This window comes from Pteropus alecto, unplaced genomic scaffold, assembly GCF_000325575.1.
Source record: "Pteropus alecto unplaced genomic scaffold, ASM32557v1 scaffold11, whole genome shotgun sequence".
In the NCBI taxonomy this organism is placed as follows: Eukaryota; Metazoa; Chordata; class Mammalia; order Chiroptera; family Pteropodidae; genus Pteropus; species Pteropus alecto.
In genome coordinates this window covers 15644268-15662118 of record NW_006431956.1, presented here as the reverse complement: position 1 = coordinate 15662118, position 17851 = coordinate 15644268, and the positions used below count along the sequence as shown (strand labels likewise).

At 35.6% G+C, this 17851-nt stretch overlaps 1 protein-coding gene and 1 non-coding gene across 5 annotated transcripts in view; one reads left to right on the top strand and one right to left on the bottom strand.

Moving 5' to 3' along the window:
* ACBD5 (acyl-CoA binding domain containing 5) overlaps positions 1–14130 on the bottom strand; it is a 34181-nt gene extending 20051 nt beyond the window's left edge. Inside the window, exons 1-5 of one of the 4 annotated variants that reach the window (XM_006907030.3) lie at positions 14001–14130; positions 12507–12672; positions 8900–9020; positions 7418–7490; positions 2109–2223 (exon numbers count right to left, since the gene is read on the bottom strand). In XM_006907030.3, coding sequence (XP_006907092.1) covers positions 2109–2223; positions 7418–7490; positions 8900–9020; positions 12507–12582 — 385 coding nt within the window. In that variant the 5' untranslated portion in view covers positions 12583–12672; positions 14001–14130. Of the gene's footprint in view, positions 1–2108; positions 2224–7417; positions 7491–8899; positions 9021–12506; positions 12673–12846; positions 12999–14000 lie in introns of those variants that run through there. The other 3 variants (XM_015585672.2, XM_006907029.3, XM_015585671.2) reach the window with 3 other exon arrangements.
* On the top strand, positions 3543–3661 carry LOC112475726. Its single transcript, XR_003044842.1, has one exon. It is a non-coding gene; the product is annotated as a 5S ribosomal RNA (ribosomal RNA).
* Positions 14131–17851: the final 3721 nt, after the last annotated feature.

Genomic DNA, 17851 nt, shown 5'->3' with positions numbered 1-17851 from the left:
GCAAATGAGAAAACGTTGTGGAAAAAATTAAAGATCTAAGTAAATTAATTGGAAGGCAATACTGTTGAGATGACCTGTAATTCATTGCAATCCCTATCAAAATCCTAGCTAGCCTTTTTTACAAAAATTGACAAGCTGTTTCTAAAATTCCTATTGAAATGCAAGGGATCCAGAATAGTCAAAACTGTCTTGAAAAAGAACAAAGTGGGACAGCTCATACTTCCTGATTTCAAAACTTACTATATATGTATATTCTGAAAAAACCCATGTGACACAGATACTTCTGTTCTACTAGGCCTAAATGGTGATTTTGAAAAAAACGCTTTAAAAAAAAAGTTGAGTGCAAACTGTCTTGCAGTGTGGCAATATCTTACAAAACTGCAAACACCTATCAAACCCACATATCTTCTGACCCAGCAATTACATTTTTAATATTTTTTCTTATAGATATCCTCCCACATATGTAAAATGACATTTGTATATGGTTAATTTCAGCAGCATTTTTTGAAGATCAGAAGAGGAAACAATCTAAATGTACATCAGGATGGAACAAGTTATATAAATTATGTTATAGGTACACGTCCCTTACCACTTTTGATCCAGATTATGATTTGAAATCCAGAGTTTTCTAATTTTGCAAAGGTCATACACTATATATACTGTATATTATGTAACACCTTCAACAGAGTCTAGGAAGCTCTCACTAAAAAAAAAAAATAAGATTTCTGCAGCAAAACATGAACAGTCACACTAGGCAGGATAAGTAAAGACTTAAAATAGCTTCATGTCTTTTTAGGTCAGGGTTTGGTCTTTAATTATTTCATGTCAGGACAAATTTTGCTGCCAAATGATACAAAAGAATCTTTTTGGTTATCAAGCTTTTCGAATTCTTAAATTATAGCTAAGGGTGTGTGGACCTGAACCTTTATTATTATTATTATTCATTCTTCCTTGATTTTATACTTAGTTGTTTAAACATTTGCCTCTGGCAGGTCCAGATTTATTCCTCATTTCATCTTAAAAACATGGTTTACACAGAGAAAACAATATCTATTCTGAATTGAATAAGCCTGAATAGGGAAGATAATTTGATAATATTTGACTCCTCTAGGCATATCAGATACAGTGGGTGTGGTACAGAGTAATGTCCAATAAGCAGTCACTATCGGTCTCTGTAGCAGACACAAAGTGCAGGCCTTCTGAGAGGACAGGATTATTATGTCAAAACACTGTAATTTCTATCAATTAGTAGAAGATGCCTTGTAAGTAGGGATGACAGAAACCAAAAGGGAGGATACCATATATATTAAACATATAATTTTTTCTGTATGAGTTTATCTCTGTTTTTGTTGTTGTTATTTTGTTCTTTAGATCCTTGAATGTAAATACAAGCAACTAATTATCTATTACATTTCAACAAAGCTGGGGGGAAAATACATATAATTTTCATTTAAAATGACTCTTAGGGCTCACTTCACTCTACTTTCTAAAAAAACTTAAAGGGCAAAGGTTTACTGTTAATAACAGCAAATGTGTACATTATTCCACTTCTGCTAGTTCTCAGTTCTTTATTGAGAACATGAAAACAGAATGCTAAAAAGAAAAACCATGCTAAGTGAATTCACTGATGCACTGTTTCGGCTTGCTAAGCTACAGTTAAACTATACTGCAAACATATCACTTTAAAATTAGCTAGAAACCATTTCAGCCATGGTATTGCTAATATAATTGAAAAACAAAATAAAAAATATGATCCATCAAAATAACACTATGAATTCTGTTATAATTTTGTATATACTAAGTGAACCATCTTTCATGTTGCAATAACTTATTTATAACATATTGGAACTTTATGCAATGTGTTTGCTTGGATTGAAAACTCTTTTGAGTGGCAAGCTTATAAGTTAGATAATTTGTGCAGAATTCTTTGACATGTAAATTTTAAACAAAATTTTTACGTGGATTTTATTATTCCTACCTTCTAAGTATTTAGAGATTTTCTCCAGTCGGACTAGCATGTGAAATTAAAAAAAATTAGAGACATGTAATTATTAATGCATGCACAATGTATCAGTTGTTAAGTCAAAAATGAGGTAAAATAGTCCCACCTGAAGTTAAATCAGAACTTCTGCCACTCTTTTTGTCCTCTACAATTTCATAAAACGGACCTATGACCTGTAGCAATTCTTCAACTGTCTCAGTCATTGGCATAGTTTCAAGAATCTGTAATCAAAGGAAACAAATCTTGTGAAATCACAAACTATTAATCTTATCTACACTGGTATAAAATAACATTTACAATTCATGTATTGGTAATTTCAAGATGTGATATTCATTTATAGATTCCCAAAATATCTATGAGAATTACATATTTAACGTACATATTCTCCTAGAAAAGTTTCAAGCAAATTAAAGATTTAAAAATGTTTTCATTTTGAAGGTTATTTCATATAAGCGTCATGTAAAATTTGACATAATAATCTATAAATTGTGTATTAAAAACTAAGGGCATTGAGGTTAAATAAAACAAAAAATTGTGAAGTTAGTGTAAAATTATTACACCTGTTTTTTAACACTGTGGCATTGTTTCTAAAGGGGCACAAAAGTAAAATAGGAAATAATTACTGTCAGACATCTTTATAACTATGGGGCAATTTAGAATCATCAAATTTAAAAAGCAAGGCATATTAACTGAACACACATTCAAATAAATAACCATCAATGGGTGACCGATAAAAGAAAGTAAAGTATTTCCATATATGGAATATTTTGCAGATATTAAAAAGACTAAGGTTAGCTTTGTGTGTGCTGATTAGAAAAATATCCATGAACTTTATTTTAAAGGTAAAAAGCTAGTTGCTATACAGTATGTTTAATATGATACAATTATTGGTTTTCTCTTTTTTTAATAAGATATGTATCTCTCTGACTTAATCTACAAAATAGAACTAAAAGTAATTACCACTAAAAAGTTTAAAATAGAGGGAATGAGGAACTCATTTTTCATTTTACACTTCTTTCAATGTTTGGGCTTTTTCATTTACTTATCTTACTTTTATTATTAAAATGAACAAATTTATTATTTTAAACAACCAAAACCCTATATTATTCTTGCATATTTCCTCAGCTCATATGCACTTTTAAAGTAGATCCTTATACAACAACCTCAGACTCATTAGTCATTCTCCCTGCTTTATTGCTTGTTCAATGCCTTTTGCAATAGAAAGTAAACTGTGGAAAAGGGCTTTCATATGTTTTTGATCACTCCTGTACTTCCAGTGTCCAGCACATAGAAAGTATTTAATAAAATGTAGTTTCCAACTCTAAAATTGTTTTTCTAACAACATGCTTTTATTTCTAAACTAGATACAGGAAAGACCATCAGTATTCTATGGTAATCAGCAAGTCTGATTCTAAGCTGAGATATACCCATCACCAACATTACTCTGTGTGTGGGTGGGGGGAGGGGAGGGGAAGAAGGGGAGGAGGGAAGGGGGTTTTTAAGAGAGACTATACAAGGTGAACTATGTTAACAATAGCTGGTCTATGGCCATGCCACCCTGAACGTGTCTGATCTCATCTGATCTCAGAAGCTAAGCAGGGTCGGGCCTGGTTAGTACTTGGATAGAAGACCACCTAGGAAGACCAGGTGCTGTAGGCATTTAAAAAAAAAAAAAAAAGCTGGTTTTAGTGATGATGATTTAACTGCTGCTCCTATCAATGGATAGTACTGAAAAGAATGCTTTAATCATAAAATGTCTTTTTGCTAAAGGAAATACTTATTGTAAGGCTGGGGCCCTTAAGGAGAGCATTTTTATAGCTTATTATGGATACATGACTTGTAATATATTTGAATTATAATAATTCTGAGAATTAGATTCAAACCAGAAACTGAAATAGTAAGGTAGTATTTCTGTGATATGACCAAAGACACAGCTAATAAATGGCAGATATATGATTCAAACACACGTCAGTGCCCTTTACCCTATTCTTCAGTGGAGCAGAATCTAGAAAGCCAACCACATACCTCATGTTGGACCCCACTCAACACCTCCTTTGATCTTCCAAACCAGATTCCTTTTACTTATCCTTCAATTAAAGATCATTTTTTACATCTCTTTCTCAAATTTGTTCTTAAACAGGCCTATTCGATTCAGTGTTTGGGTTTCTCATACTCCGCAAAGTAAAGGAGTTAATTATGGACTTGAAACTAAATGGAGTATATGCTGGTGCTAAGCAAATATAAGCACAGTAATTTTTCTTTCAAGAACCTAGAATTTCAGTGGTCAATATAGTCAGTACACAGGTGGTCATAGCGAGATACACCCAGAATTTAAGAGAGACTTTAAAAATACAAAACCAAGAATAATCTTAGCCATTTATGAAATACTCCCCCTCACTCCAATGCTGAAATAAAAGAAATGTCACAAATGCATAGTCACACAGTCCTGTCTCTGTCTGTCTGTTGGTCTGTCTGTCTCTATCTTACTCTCACACACACACACACACACACACACACACACACACACACACACAACGAGATAGAGACAGAGAGAGAGAGACACACACACACAGACAAGCAGACAGAGGCAAATCTCAGTCTAGGTAACTACTAGTTATCATTGGAAAAGAGGGTTTTTTTAAGTGTAATTTAATTAATTCAATTGGATTGTAACTTACCCAGATGAAGAATGTTTAAAAGAAATATTTGGTAAGCTGCATGGACTCTAGGAAAAAACCTCCCCATCCTGAGAGCCTATTCTAGTCCTTCCTCTATTACAGTGATTACCCTACCCTCTTGGAAATCCTGAAACAATTAGAAATACAGTTATGCTGGAGCATCTGTATTTCTTTTTAACAAGATTCCTTAGTGATTCTACTGTTCTTAAAAATTAAGTACAGTAGTCCCTTTATCTGTGGTTTCACTTTCCAGGGTTTTAGTTACCTGTGGTCCAACATGATCCAAAAATATTAAATGAAAAATTCCAGAAATAAACGGCACATTGTTCTGAGTAGCATGATGAAATCTCATCCCTGACACGAATCATTTCTTTGTCCAGAGTCTCTACGATGTTTATACTCTCTGGGCCTTAGTCACTTAGTATCCGTCTCAATTATTATATCGACTATCATGGTATCACAGTGCTTGTGTTCAAGTAACCCCTATTTTATTAAATAATGGCCCCAAAAAGCAATAGTGAAAATGGCAATTCTATATGCCTAAAAGAAACTGTAAAGTGCTTCCTTTAAGCAAAAAGGTTGTATGTATAGAAAAAAAAAATAGTATAAATAGCGTTCAGTACTATCTGTGGTTTCAGGCAGCGACTGGGGTCTTGGAACGTATCCCCCGCGGATAATGGGGGACTACTGTATACTAATCTCTCTTCAAATTCAACGGACATAATGCACATTAGTAAAGTACTGGCTGAATTTTCTGGAAATCCCCATAAGACAGCCTGTAAAATTATGCAGAAAATAGAATTTTATATTTCCTTCTGATTATGAATCAAAATAAACTTTATTTAAAGAAACAAGGATTATTTCCCCCAAACTGCATTACTCTATTTCCTCAAAACTAAAATCCTATTAAATTATTTTAAAAGGATGTTTGACTCCAGCAACGTTTTTAGTGGTATTTCACAGGATGGTCTATAAAGTATGAAAGGGCAATTTTTTATAAAACGTTATCTATTTTAACATAAATTAACAAAGTCCCTTAAGTCTCTGAATGCAAAGGCATGGAATGAGATTCATACTAAAAGAGTTAATTCTAAAGAGCATTAATACCGTAATTTGAGATTTATATTTAAAAACATAATTTAATGACTGCTTCAGTTAGTAAATTATTGCCATTAGAAAAAATCTCAAATTCAGTAACGAAATCTTTGGGACAAATGATTATTTAGAAGCATGAAATTTCACCTACTGATGTCCACAAAGCTAAACTCTGAAAATAATTTAAAAGACTAATCAAATTTTCAATCTATGCATATCCTAATATATTTAGATTTACCTCTAAAAGTTCCCTACAAACTTTATTGTATTCATAATATAAAATGAAAATTTTAAATGTCTCGTGAAAATAGATGGTGTATTCTTTTAATTCGAGAAATAATTATAGGAATCTATAGGCACAGTGGAAGCATTTTAAGACAGCTAAAAGGCAGCCGTATAGTTTCAACTTTCCTTGGGAAAAAAAAGTGGAACACGTATTGTTTCACCTCCCCCCCAACTTTAAACTGCGGCTACATCATAAATTAATAAAATTGGAAAGAAAAATGGGTACATTTTACTTAATGTGTCAATTCAGCCTTATGTTAGAGTGTGTCCTAAAGTTTATAATGATATTTAAGATAAAGAAAAAGGAATAGTTAACTAATTAAAAAGACTTTAGATTCTCTCTCTTTCTACTTTTGAAAGGCTCCTTTGTTGTTGTGTTACTGATATAGCTTACAGCCAAAAGAACTAAACTCTGCCCTCTATTATAAACAAAATCTACTAACAAAAACCAGTGAAAATGTAACAAAGGGCACAACTTTAGCAGTGTAGGTGATTAAAACAAAACAAATCAAAACAAAATAAAAACTAGTTTGAATCCACCAAACAGAAATTACTATAGAGATTAATACTGTCAAACCATCTAATAAAAACAACAACAAACGCACTACTCATTTTTACAGATTTTATGTTCAAAGATAATTTAAGATTAGCAAACAGACCTAGATTTCATACCATCTGATCCATCTCCAACATAAACATTGTCCTTTATAAAAAGGTACTAAGATCATCTTTAAAATCCACGATTTCTTCATAAATTTGCTCCTCCAAACAATTCCTTGAACGAACTTAAAAGAGGTAGTTAATAAGAAATGAGTTTTTTAGAAGTTACCAGAGAAACTAAATGCATCCTTACCTTATTCTGCTTCTGTAGGATCTTTGCATTCACAGAAAAATGCTTGTACTGAGAAGTACAACAATGGGTGTACCTCAACTTATGTGTCAAAAGGTATATAAAAACATTGTTGGACAGTCTTGCTAACTATTTCTCCTAAATAAAAAGTTCCAAAGAAATGCTTTCAAGACAGTCCAGGTACTTCCCAGACTCCTAATTTAGGGACATCAATATTTTTAAAGATTCCTATTTCTACACTTTCTGCATAAGTCAACTACAGAGAAAGATAAGGAAAGTGAAAAAAAACCACACAAAATATCACCACAATGTGATGTATCTTAAGAAAAAAACTTACCTTAAGATGAACTTTGATAAGACAGATAAGGCCCTAATAAATTCAATAATCTAGTTTCTATATTCTAACATATTACAATCTCTTGTTCCTTAAAATATTTTGCCTGATAACAAAATTAATTAGGACTGCTCTGAATATTTTTATTTTCTCTTGTGAATTATTTTCCCTACCTTTTTCATTTCTTCAACATATGCAATCATGGCTTCCTCTTTGGTCATATCACCCAACGAACTCCAAGCATCCCTAAAAAAGAAAATATCCAAATTAACAACAAAAAGACAACTGATTTTTAATTGCTCAGAATACAATTTATAGTTGATGGTACAGCATCATTAATTTAAAACAAGCTCTTCTTAAAGCCATATTATGTTTCCAAAGGATCTCTTTAAATATCAGTGAATAAACTGGCAAATCAAGCTGTATTTAAAACTAATAAATATATTACCCATTTATAGACCATAGACTGTAGATTAGGGAGACTATATTAGAACACAGAAACTATAGACTGTTTGTAAATATTTGCTAAGAACTCTTTAAAAGTTTTTTGTCATTATATGACAGAAATGAATATTTTAAAAGACACTACATGTTTTAAACCAACAGAAATATTGGTTAAGAGTTTCTGCTAATTTAAAAAAGAGTCTAACTTACACGTCTGAAAAATGGAAATGGTTTCTTACTTCTAAAAAAAGGAAAATGCGAGAGAAGGAAAATTTTAACACCTTAGATAACAGAATAGTCCTTTAAAATTTTTGCCTAAAATGAAAACCTCTTTTTATACACTTTTTCCAGAAGCAGTTTAACTCTATCAAAGGTCAATTCTGAGGGGAAATCGTAAATAAATAGTTTTAAAAGATTAAATAACGTCGCTATTATAGTTAACCTATTATTTTATGACTATTCATAAAGATTTTAGATAAAAGTAGAGTATTAAAAAATCTTCAAAAGAATTTAAGGACTTCCAATTCAGAGTGAAGAAATTTAGCCATCAAAATGTGTGGCTCTTAAGATATACTTCCCCAATTAGCATACTCTGTTCATAACATACAGTCTACATTAGACTATGTCAGATGTTTTGTTAGACATTTATAAAGATTTCAATAGTATTTAAAACATCAAATGTTAGTCAATTGAAAAAATGGCAGAGGGATCTCTGGATATTTTATGATTCTTTTATGTATATTAAAAATCAAATTTCTATTCAAGTATAGTGGGACAGGAGTGATGGCTTAGATAAAATGTTAGTATGACAGCTAAGTCACATTCTTAATTACTTATTAATCTAAAGGCTCAAAGCAAATGAAGTCACTTGATAAGCAAGTCATTATTTTTCATGGTAGGTCAAAGAGGTAGGAGAGCTTGTTTCTTTTAGTTTGAGAGTTGTTCTTGGCATAAAAACTCCATAAAAGGAAAGACTAACTGAAAATGCTTTATTATCTTTCAGCACCTGACTCTTTTTATTTTATTGTTTGTCCTTCTTCCAAAGACTTCCCTATTTGTGTGAAATTGTACTAAGAGCACATGGAGGATAAAAATTGTATCCTGTACCTAGAAAATTTAATGCACAGAATACATAACCACATAAATAAAAATCATATGATAATTATGTCAATACAGTAAGATTTCTTTCATAGCTTTCAATATAAAATTACCACTTATATCTTCCAATAGGATCCCAGAATCCAGGCCTTGAAAATTTACAGGGTCCTTCAGTTGCCTGCTTATAGAAGCTATAGAATTTGAGCATCATTTCATTTGTTGGCTGGAATGAACCTATTGGAAACATACATTAAATACAGATCACTTGGAGAATACAACTGATAATCTAAGCCTATAAATTAGCTTAACTATATTAATGATGATTTCTAAATATTTCATTAATAGTTCAGATAATTATGTATTTCTATCTTATAGAAACAAAAGTTATGGCTGTTAGTTGCTTTATTCTTTCAGTTTAAAAAACTCTTGAGATTTCAGATTTTAATAACAATGCCCAACATAGTTCAATAAATAAAAGAATAAATTAAGAAACACACTGTAGATATAATAACTGGCAAAGTCATTTAAAAATACAAGTGTATTAAAATATGTAATAACTATATTATACATCTGTAATAGATACGATTATTCAAAGATTGTGACAAACCAAAAATGACCAGCATAAACAAAAAGTTAAATGTATACTCTGCTTAATAAAATTGCAACAGTAAGAAATTCAAATTCTCTTGGCCAAATTTAAATTCCTCAATGGATAGGAACTTTGGCTAAAGAATTAATCCAAGATAAATAGGTTTTTCTCTGCCTATCTCTGTAATTCTGGACACATCAAGTTCTTTGAAGATCAGTTTCATATATGTTTCTGCGTATCTATAACCTTTTTTATGTTTAAAAAGTTCAAATGGTATAAACAAGTACTATAAGTTACAATACTCTTAATAACACGGAAAAACTAAAATATAAATGTTTTATGTAAACACTTGGATAAATACGATACACTTATACAAGAAGATAATATATAACTATAGCCCTTAAAATTGTATTGTAGAAAAATATAAACACTGGCATGAGAAGCTTCAAAATCTATTACAAAATCTATTATAAAAACAGAAGTTTAACAACAGCATATCCAGGACTATCCATTTTTTCAAAATTAGTATTTATATACATAAAAAGCAGAGTAGAAGGAAACACATCAAATAGTTAAAGAGCATCACTCTGGATAGTAGGCACACAGATTATTTTGATCATCCTTTTTGGTTGTTTGTGTTTGAAAAAATTTTACATTCAGTGTGTATTACTTTTATACCAAAAATAAAATTTTTTTTAAGAAAAACTGTAAAAAGATACTTTAAAAACTTTATAAATTACATAATAAACAAGTAACATGTAGTACTCAAAAACTAATAGTTAATAAACATGAAAATTACAACATGGACAAGATGAGAGCTGGTGTTTCAGGCTTGGCAGAGTAAATAATCAATTCCAAAATCACATTAATAATTATCTATGTAATAGATGCTCATGTAGGAGTATCTATTACATATAGTATTTTAATGATAGACTAATTCTTTATATAGCAGAGTGGAAAAAATGGAGAAACTACAGTTAAAAATGGTTATAGATTTAACTAACAAATCTAAATTTAAAATATCAAATGCCTCATCTTATAATATCTTCAGGAAGTTAATCAAATAAGATTTAAAAGTTTATTGGTTAAGGTGGATGATAAATACATTAGAATAGGTTACAGCAAAGATTGATAACATATTGAATGTCTTCTGTGTTTAAGACACTGGATAAAGTATAATTTCTGTCCTCGAGGTGCTCATGCAAGATAAATTTGACATGTGTTTAAGAAATTATCTAAGAACTTAAATTTCTAAAGACCAAGGAAATACCAAACATAGATGCTATAAAAATTCAATATAATCTTAAGCCTTAAATAAAGATTAAGTAAAAAGGAACAAAAACGATAGGATCTTACTCTCTGTAACCAGTACAGGGCAAACAATTTTAAAGTATTATTATAAAAATATTTAATAATTCTTTATAACAATATTCTACCTCAATATCAATTTAGTTTCAGGGAATAACAGTATACTGAATATTGTCTAACACAACTGCCATTTGACAGGTAATCTTAACTTTGCAATACCTTCTTAAATGTTCTTTAATAGATACTTTATATTTACATGACTTTCTTAATAAGTGATATGTAATGTCAACAAAGGTAGCGAACTAGAGACATCAAGTCTAGCTTTATCGATTTTTCAAAAAATATATTAAAACGTGTAGTTTAGGAGGAGAAAAGATGAAGGTACAACTTATATAAAACTGAGAATCATGCCTTTCTATAAACCCTCTTAATTGGGCATTTAAAAAATCAATACCTAGACAGAGGGGATGGGGGGTGGGGGACTGGGAGAATGGGGTGAAGGGTTAAAGAAGTACAAATCAGTAATTAACAGATGGTCACAGGGAGCATGGTATAGGGAATGCAGTTAGCATTAATGTTGGCTAGGTGGAGGGCCAGGAGAAGGAGCGAGCAATTGGGGCGATCGTTTTATGAACTATATAGATGTCTAACCAATGTACTATATACTTGAAACTAATTAAAATAAATTTCAAAAGAATCAATACCTAAATAAGTTCCTATATTTCTTTACATTTTGTTCACTCACTCTTATCTTCCAATCCCCCATTTGTCCTCCTCCAATTTGATGCTTGAGACTACCAAAGGAATACTATTTTGCGTATATTTATTTCCAAACTTTTTGAATCTGTACTTAGTGAATTTTCATTGAATGGTGTTGACTATTCATTACATAGCCAAATGATGATTAACAGAAAACATAATATTAAATACCATGGTAATATATTAATGTTGTAGTCAGCTATTTTACACTCTGGCACAATAATTGTACTTAAAAGTATCATTAAAAAAATACAGGTTTATTGTGAAAAATAATTCACATATTGCAGGAGGATACGAAATGAAAAATAAAAGTCGCCCTCTCCAAGCTTCTCTACAGAAAAAAATATTTGAATAATGGTCTTAAACTTCCCAACATTGGTCAAAAGCATAAAATTACAAATTTAGAAAGTTCTGCAAGCTCTAAACAGGATAAATATGAAGAACACCATACCTAGACCAAAGAGAAAGAAAAATCTTCAAAGTAGCCAGAGAAATGACACATGAAATACAAAAGAACGTGAATGACTTTTCTCCCAAGGTGCAAAGGTCCAATATGAGTGCAAAAAAGAGAAACTAGTACAATAGCAAAAATAAGAAGTAAATAAATATGTATTTACTAAAAACAAATCGTTTTACAAGTGAATATAGTTCTTTCCTTTCTCCCGTCATATCAGAAGTTTCAAAAGGCTTAAATAGTAGACTTTGTGAGCATGCGGCACCAGGCAACCCCATGCCAGTTTTTTTTAACACACACATATCCGCAGTCATTAAGTGACAAGACTTTTGTTTTCAATAATATACAATGCTTAAAAACTGGATAATATATATTTGTCTTTGGCTTGAAAGATCAGCAGGTAATTAAGTCATATTCGATACTTCCCCTTTAATTACATTTCTTTTAAAAGCAGAAAAGTAGGTTAAATAAGCAGGAGTAGAAGCAAAAAGGTTCAAGGAGGTAAGGTTCAGAAACTGGGCCCTCAGGCCTTTGCCGGAGGCTTCCTACGTGGGGGTGCGAGGGGTTGCGGGGTGTTCCGGGGAGGTGCGGGGGGTGCTAATGTACGTACCATTTTTCGGCAAACTCTGGATCACCTTCACCGCCGCCTCAAACCTGGTTTCATGCACAGATCTCGTGTCCGCCATCTCCAGCCGCCAGCGCCGGTCCCCGTCCCAAGGTCTGTCGGCTGGGATCAGACAGCAGCAGCACCAGCTTTCCCAAGAGCCTGCATGAAACTAGAACATGGAGCGCAGCCGCGGATCAACATGCCCAAAGGGAGGAGGCCCAAGAGAGCAGCTGGTCGATTCCCCTGCCCTATCCAAGCCAAACAAACCGCGGTGGCCTGGCTCCTTCCTCCTCCCCGGGGCGTGACTAAGGTCGAGAAGCCGGCACGCGAAGACAGAACTCACCGAAAGGAAAAGCATGTCTAGCATAGGGCGGAAAGGCTCCGGCCCCTGGTGGTCGCGGAGCCGCTCTCCCACCCGCAGGACCCCAGCGGAGCAGCCACACCCCCCATCCCGGCGGGGTCGCTCTGTCAGTCCGCGCCCTCCTCACAGCCCCGCCCCACAACCGCCAGATGACCCGCTCGCCGCCGCCGCCGCCGCGCAGCAAACTCCACCCACTCTCCCCGAGGCAGCCGCGCTGATGCGCGCCGGCGGTCCGTTCCTTGAGACAAGGGCCCGAGGAGAGAGAAAGGAAGAGAAATGGGGTGGGTCGGCGGGAGACCTGGTGCTCCCCTTTGGAACAGGCCGGATCCGCGGGTCAGCGCTAGCGCATCGCGACAGGCAGAACGCGAACGGGCGCGGGGTTTGCAAGCTGTGCCAAAGCAGCGCGTTGGTACCGCTGGACAAAAACATGACTGGTCATCAGCGCCTGCCGTCTCTGTTAGGTTCTTAGAGAAAGGTAATGGTCACACGCAGAAGGCTTTAGGTCGAGAGAGGCTTGGTGCGAACCTTAAATTCTGCCATTGAAGTTCTGTGACCTAGGGCAAGTTAACTGAGCCTCTCCGGTAGCAATCTTTACACAACCCTCAAGGGTAGATGAAAGGATAGGGATGCTGGCTGGAGGTGCTTAGTAGTGTTTGGCTCTCACGGCTTCGACAGCTTTAGCCTCTAGACAAGGACGTGCGAGCAACAACCAAAAGAAGGAGAAAGAAAGTTGCCGCTACTACACTGGGCCGGGGGAGGGAGAGCACCTTCCCCTGCACCAACCACCTCTAACAACGAGCCCCAGGGAGCCTGGCACAGCTCCAGTACGATATAATAAGCGACAGGGCGTTGGGGAGGGGCGAACGAGGAGCTAGTACGGATCGCCAACCTCAGAAAGGGGTACTCTGGGCCTTCACCTTTCTCGCACAGCACCCCGCGTCCTCGGGCATCTAGGAAGCGCCCCTAGGCCCAACGTGGGGGTACTGATATGGGTAGTGGCGGTGGAGGGAGTCCTCCGACCAAAGTCACCGGGTCGTTTTATGTAGGTTCGAGGGTAAGTTAGGAGGGTTACTAGCACAGGTCTAGGCGCAGACTGTAAGTTACTCTTCCCTCGGAGCCGCAGTGCCGGCATTTACCTTGGTATTGCCGGGCAAGGCCTGTCCAGTATGTCCCCGACGCCCAACCTTCGCCCTGCCCCCGCGGGCTTGTGGGAAATGTAGTCCCCCCAAAGAAGCGCTTCCGGACCCCTCCTCTGGGCGCTGGGCGTTCCTCCCACCTGTTCCGGTTCAGTTTCTTGGTCTCGCAGGCGCTTGAGCCGTTGAGGCGGAAATCCCTCCTTCCTAAGTGGTCGCACTTTGTACAAATTCAGAATTCTACATCCGCTTCCAGCAAAAGGGACGCTTTGGTATCTTTCAGAGATATCCTGGTGTGACTGGACTTGAACCAGAGAATTGGAGTCTAATTTCTTGCTCCTGATGCTTACTAATTTTGAGATTAGGTATAAGAAAACAAAGAGTACCGTTCAGGTAATAAAGACTGCGGTTTATTGAGTACCAGGTATTTGCCAGAAGTGTAAGACATATTCCAAAAACGCCCTGGGGTGTTCACGAATGAGGAAAGTTGCCCTACGTTCCACAGCTTAATAAGTAACAGAGCCATGAGTCAGTTAAAAAAACTTTTGCTTTAAATCTTGTTCTTTTAACAGGATACTAAACTGTAAGAGATTAACAATTTTTCTAATATACTCAAACTAGAAACATTTTGTGTTTAATATCTAGTACTTGCTCCACTCCTTTCTTGCTCTTTTATTATACATTCTTTCCAGTTCCAATCTCAGTCATACGTACATATGAAAAGGCTTGAGTGTTTATTTCTAATCTAGGACTTCATATTGACACCTGTCCATTAAACTTATGTAATAAGCTGATTAACCGTGTGATTTACAGTCTGTAGATAATGATGGGTAAGAATTTTCTGCCAATGATTTCTGTTGAATTTCCTTTTGCTCGTAGTGTGTATTTCCAGTCAAGGAGAATAACATAGAAAGAAAATTGAGGTTATTTAGGTAAAGGTGTTTAAAAAGTAACTTTCATGTAGCTGTGCTGCTTTAGATGTGGTAACTCCTGAAATGTGATGACGAATATGATAGATCGAATCAGTTTCCAAGGTGCTTTCCAATTATGTGAACCTGTACTTCTACCTAAAATATATGGAATACCAATTTCTTTCAATACTTTCAGTACAGTGCCTAATATGAAGTATTTTTATTGAGATATTGACATATAACATTAGTTTCAGTTGTACAACATGATTCAATATATAGATATTACAGAATGATCACCACAATGAGTAAAGCATTTTTTTTTTTTTAGTAAAGCATTATTAATCAGGTGTTTCTAGAGATGTTTTAATTATCATAACCAATCGGTTGCAATTGTTTACCATTGTATTGGCTGTGACAGTAATAACAGTTGGAGCAGGTAAAAGGCTGAACCAAAACTTAAAAGGAAAATCTGGGAAATGAGATGTCTATAGAGGGTTTGAAAAGCAGCAACATAGTATGGAAATCTACAGGCCCCACATATATGCAGGGTTATGCACATGCCCAGGAGACACTGAGAAGGCCTTAATGTCTTACCTCTGGCTGAACTCGAGGCTTTAGAGAACCAGGATGTGAAGGCTAAGGCAGAATTGTAAACCACCTGCCAGAGAATTGAAGGCATGCCCTAGCACAGGAGTCCCCAGCCTTTTTGGCACCAGGGACTGGAGCTCCTATGAGAATCTAATGCCTGATGATCTGAGGTGGAGCTGAAGCAGTGATGCTAGTGCTGGGGAGTGGCTGCAAATATAGATGAAGCTCTACTCGCATGCTTGCTGCTCACCTCTTGCTGTGCAGCCCGGTTCCTAACAGGCCACAAACCAGTACTGGTCCATGGCCCAGGGTTGGGGATCCCTACCCTAGCATGCATGCGCGCGCGCGCACGCACACAGCTATTCAGCAAAGGCTGGGTCCCTTCTTGGTTCAAGGAATTAAAGAAAATCCCTGTCCAATTATTTGCTGACCATTAAAGTTACTGGGTAGATACTTTAGTGGCCACACATGACAAAAAATATAGCTATTGTGGAAATAGCACAGAAAAGCTATTAAACAAATGACATACAGCAACAGGAGCAAATCCTGGGGAGGATGGGGGAAAATCTGATTTCGAGAGTTGCCACTTATATTAATTAAAATGTCCAGTTTTCATCAACGACAACAAAAAATCAGGCATGCGAAAAAAGAGGAAGGATCATGTAAAGAAAAAGAGCAATTAATAGAAATTGTCCCTGAGGAAGTCCAGACACTGGACTTACGGAATTTTATCCCCTATTTAACCCTTGGTCAGATGCCATTGTGTGTGTGTAACCTGCACAATTATACATGGAAATCCTGGATAGCACCCAGGCCACGTGTGTATGTATTGTAAAATTTTTCCCAGCTGTAATGGACACCTGACACTATTGTTTGCTTTGCTTCTCTCCTCTCTGGAAACTCCCCAGGCCAGTCTCATTGTGGTTCAAATAGCAGTTCTGGGTTTTGATCATATCTCCATTGCCAAAGCCGATGATTGGGAAGATGAGCCAATTCAGGTTGGACTCATCAGATTTTCTTTTTGAGAAATCTGGGTTTAGAATCGAGAGATTTCACACTCAAGATGGGCTTCTTGAGTGGTAGAGATGAAAAACTTGGGAGTCAATTTTGCTGTGTTCTCCACCATTTAGAAAGGGTGAGGAAAACAAAACAAACAAAAAACTTTTTGGCAAAGAAATAAGACACTAAATTAGCATACAGCTTGGGTTCCCACTGGCCTTGTAAATAATTTGTACCAGTACTTTCTTAGTTTTTGGATTCTACGAGTAAACCTGAATTTTCATAATAAAATCCTTTTTTTCTTTTTCTCATTTTTCCTTATGCTATCTTGACTCGTTTTCTATAACTTTGAACTAAAGAAATACTTTATATAGATTGCCGTTTGTCTTTAAAACTTTTAAATATTATTTTGTTCACTTGTATTAGTCAGAAAAAGAAATTAGTAGATATTTCCAACAGAAAGGGATTTATAAACCCATTGGAAGGATTGAAAGTTCAGTAAAGGGCCATCTCTAGCTCCTGGTTCACCACTAGGTTAAAAGAATGAGATACTTGTTATTGCTGGCAAGGTCAGCTGTACCAGAACCCACTCTGATTGTCACAGACACTTGCAGCATCTTACTGAAGTTGAGAAAGGAAGTGGGGGAGGATGTGTTGATTGAGCAGCTTCCCAAATTAACAAGTGATTAATTCATTCAAACTGTACTGAAAATATTGCGGCTTCTGGAAAAGAAGAGAAACACAACATGAGATTTCACTTAACGGCTACATTTTTCCCCCCAGGACTCTAGGCACCTTGCATTTTTTAGCCATTGCTAATTTTTATTTATTTCATGATAACAGCTTGCTCCACACTAAAATAACAATGGTATTCTGCATTGGCTTGCCTTAATGTGCCTAAGAAAGATCTCCCCCACTGTGGTAAATGAATACTAATCAAACCTGCCTGAAAACTGGCCCGTGGATTAAGCCTGCTATACAAATATCATGACTGCATAAAAGGACTTGCACCATTAATTATTATAAAATTTGAAGGAGGACTCACAATTCATTCTACCCCCTGAAATCGTCTTGTTTTGTGTGGGCCTTGCCAAACTATCAGAGTGTTCTACTAACTTTCTTTTTTTCTGGGGATTCCTGGATCGTATTGTTAATTCAAAAAGAAGCAAGGAGAGGTAATAGTTGAGGGTTGTAGAATCCTAGAGTGTGAATTCACTCCATGTAATGGCCAGAGTTGTGCCCCCACTCCCCAAAAATTCATATGTTGAAATCCTAACCTTATGCACCTTAGAAAATGCATGTATTTGGATATAAGGCCTTGAAAGAGGTTAATTAAAGTTAAATGAGGTCATAGGC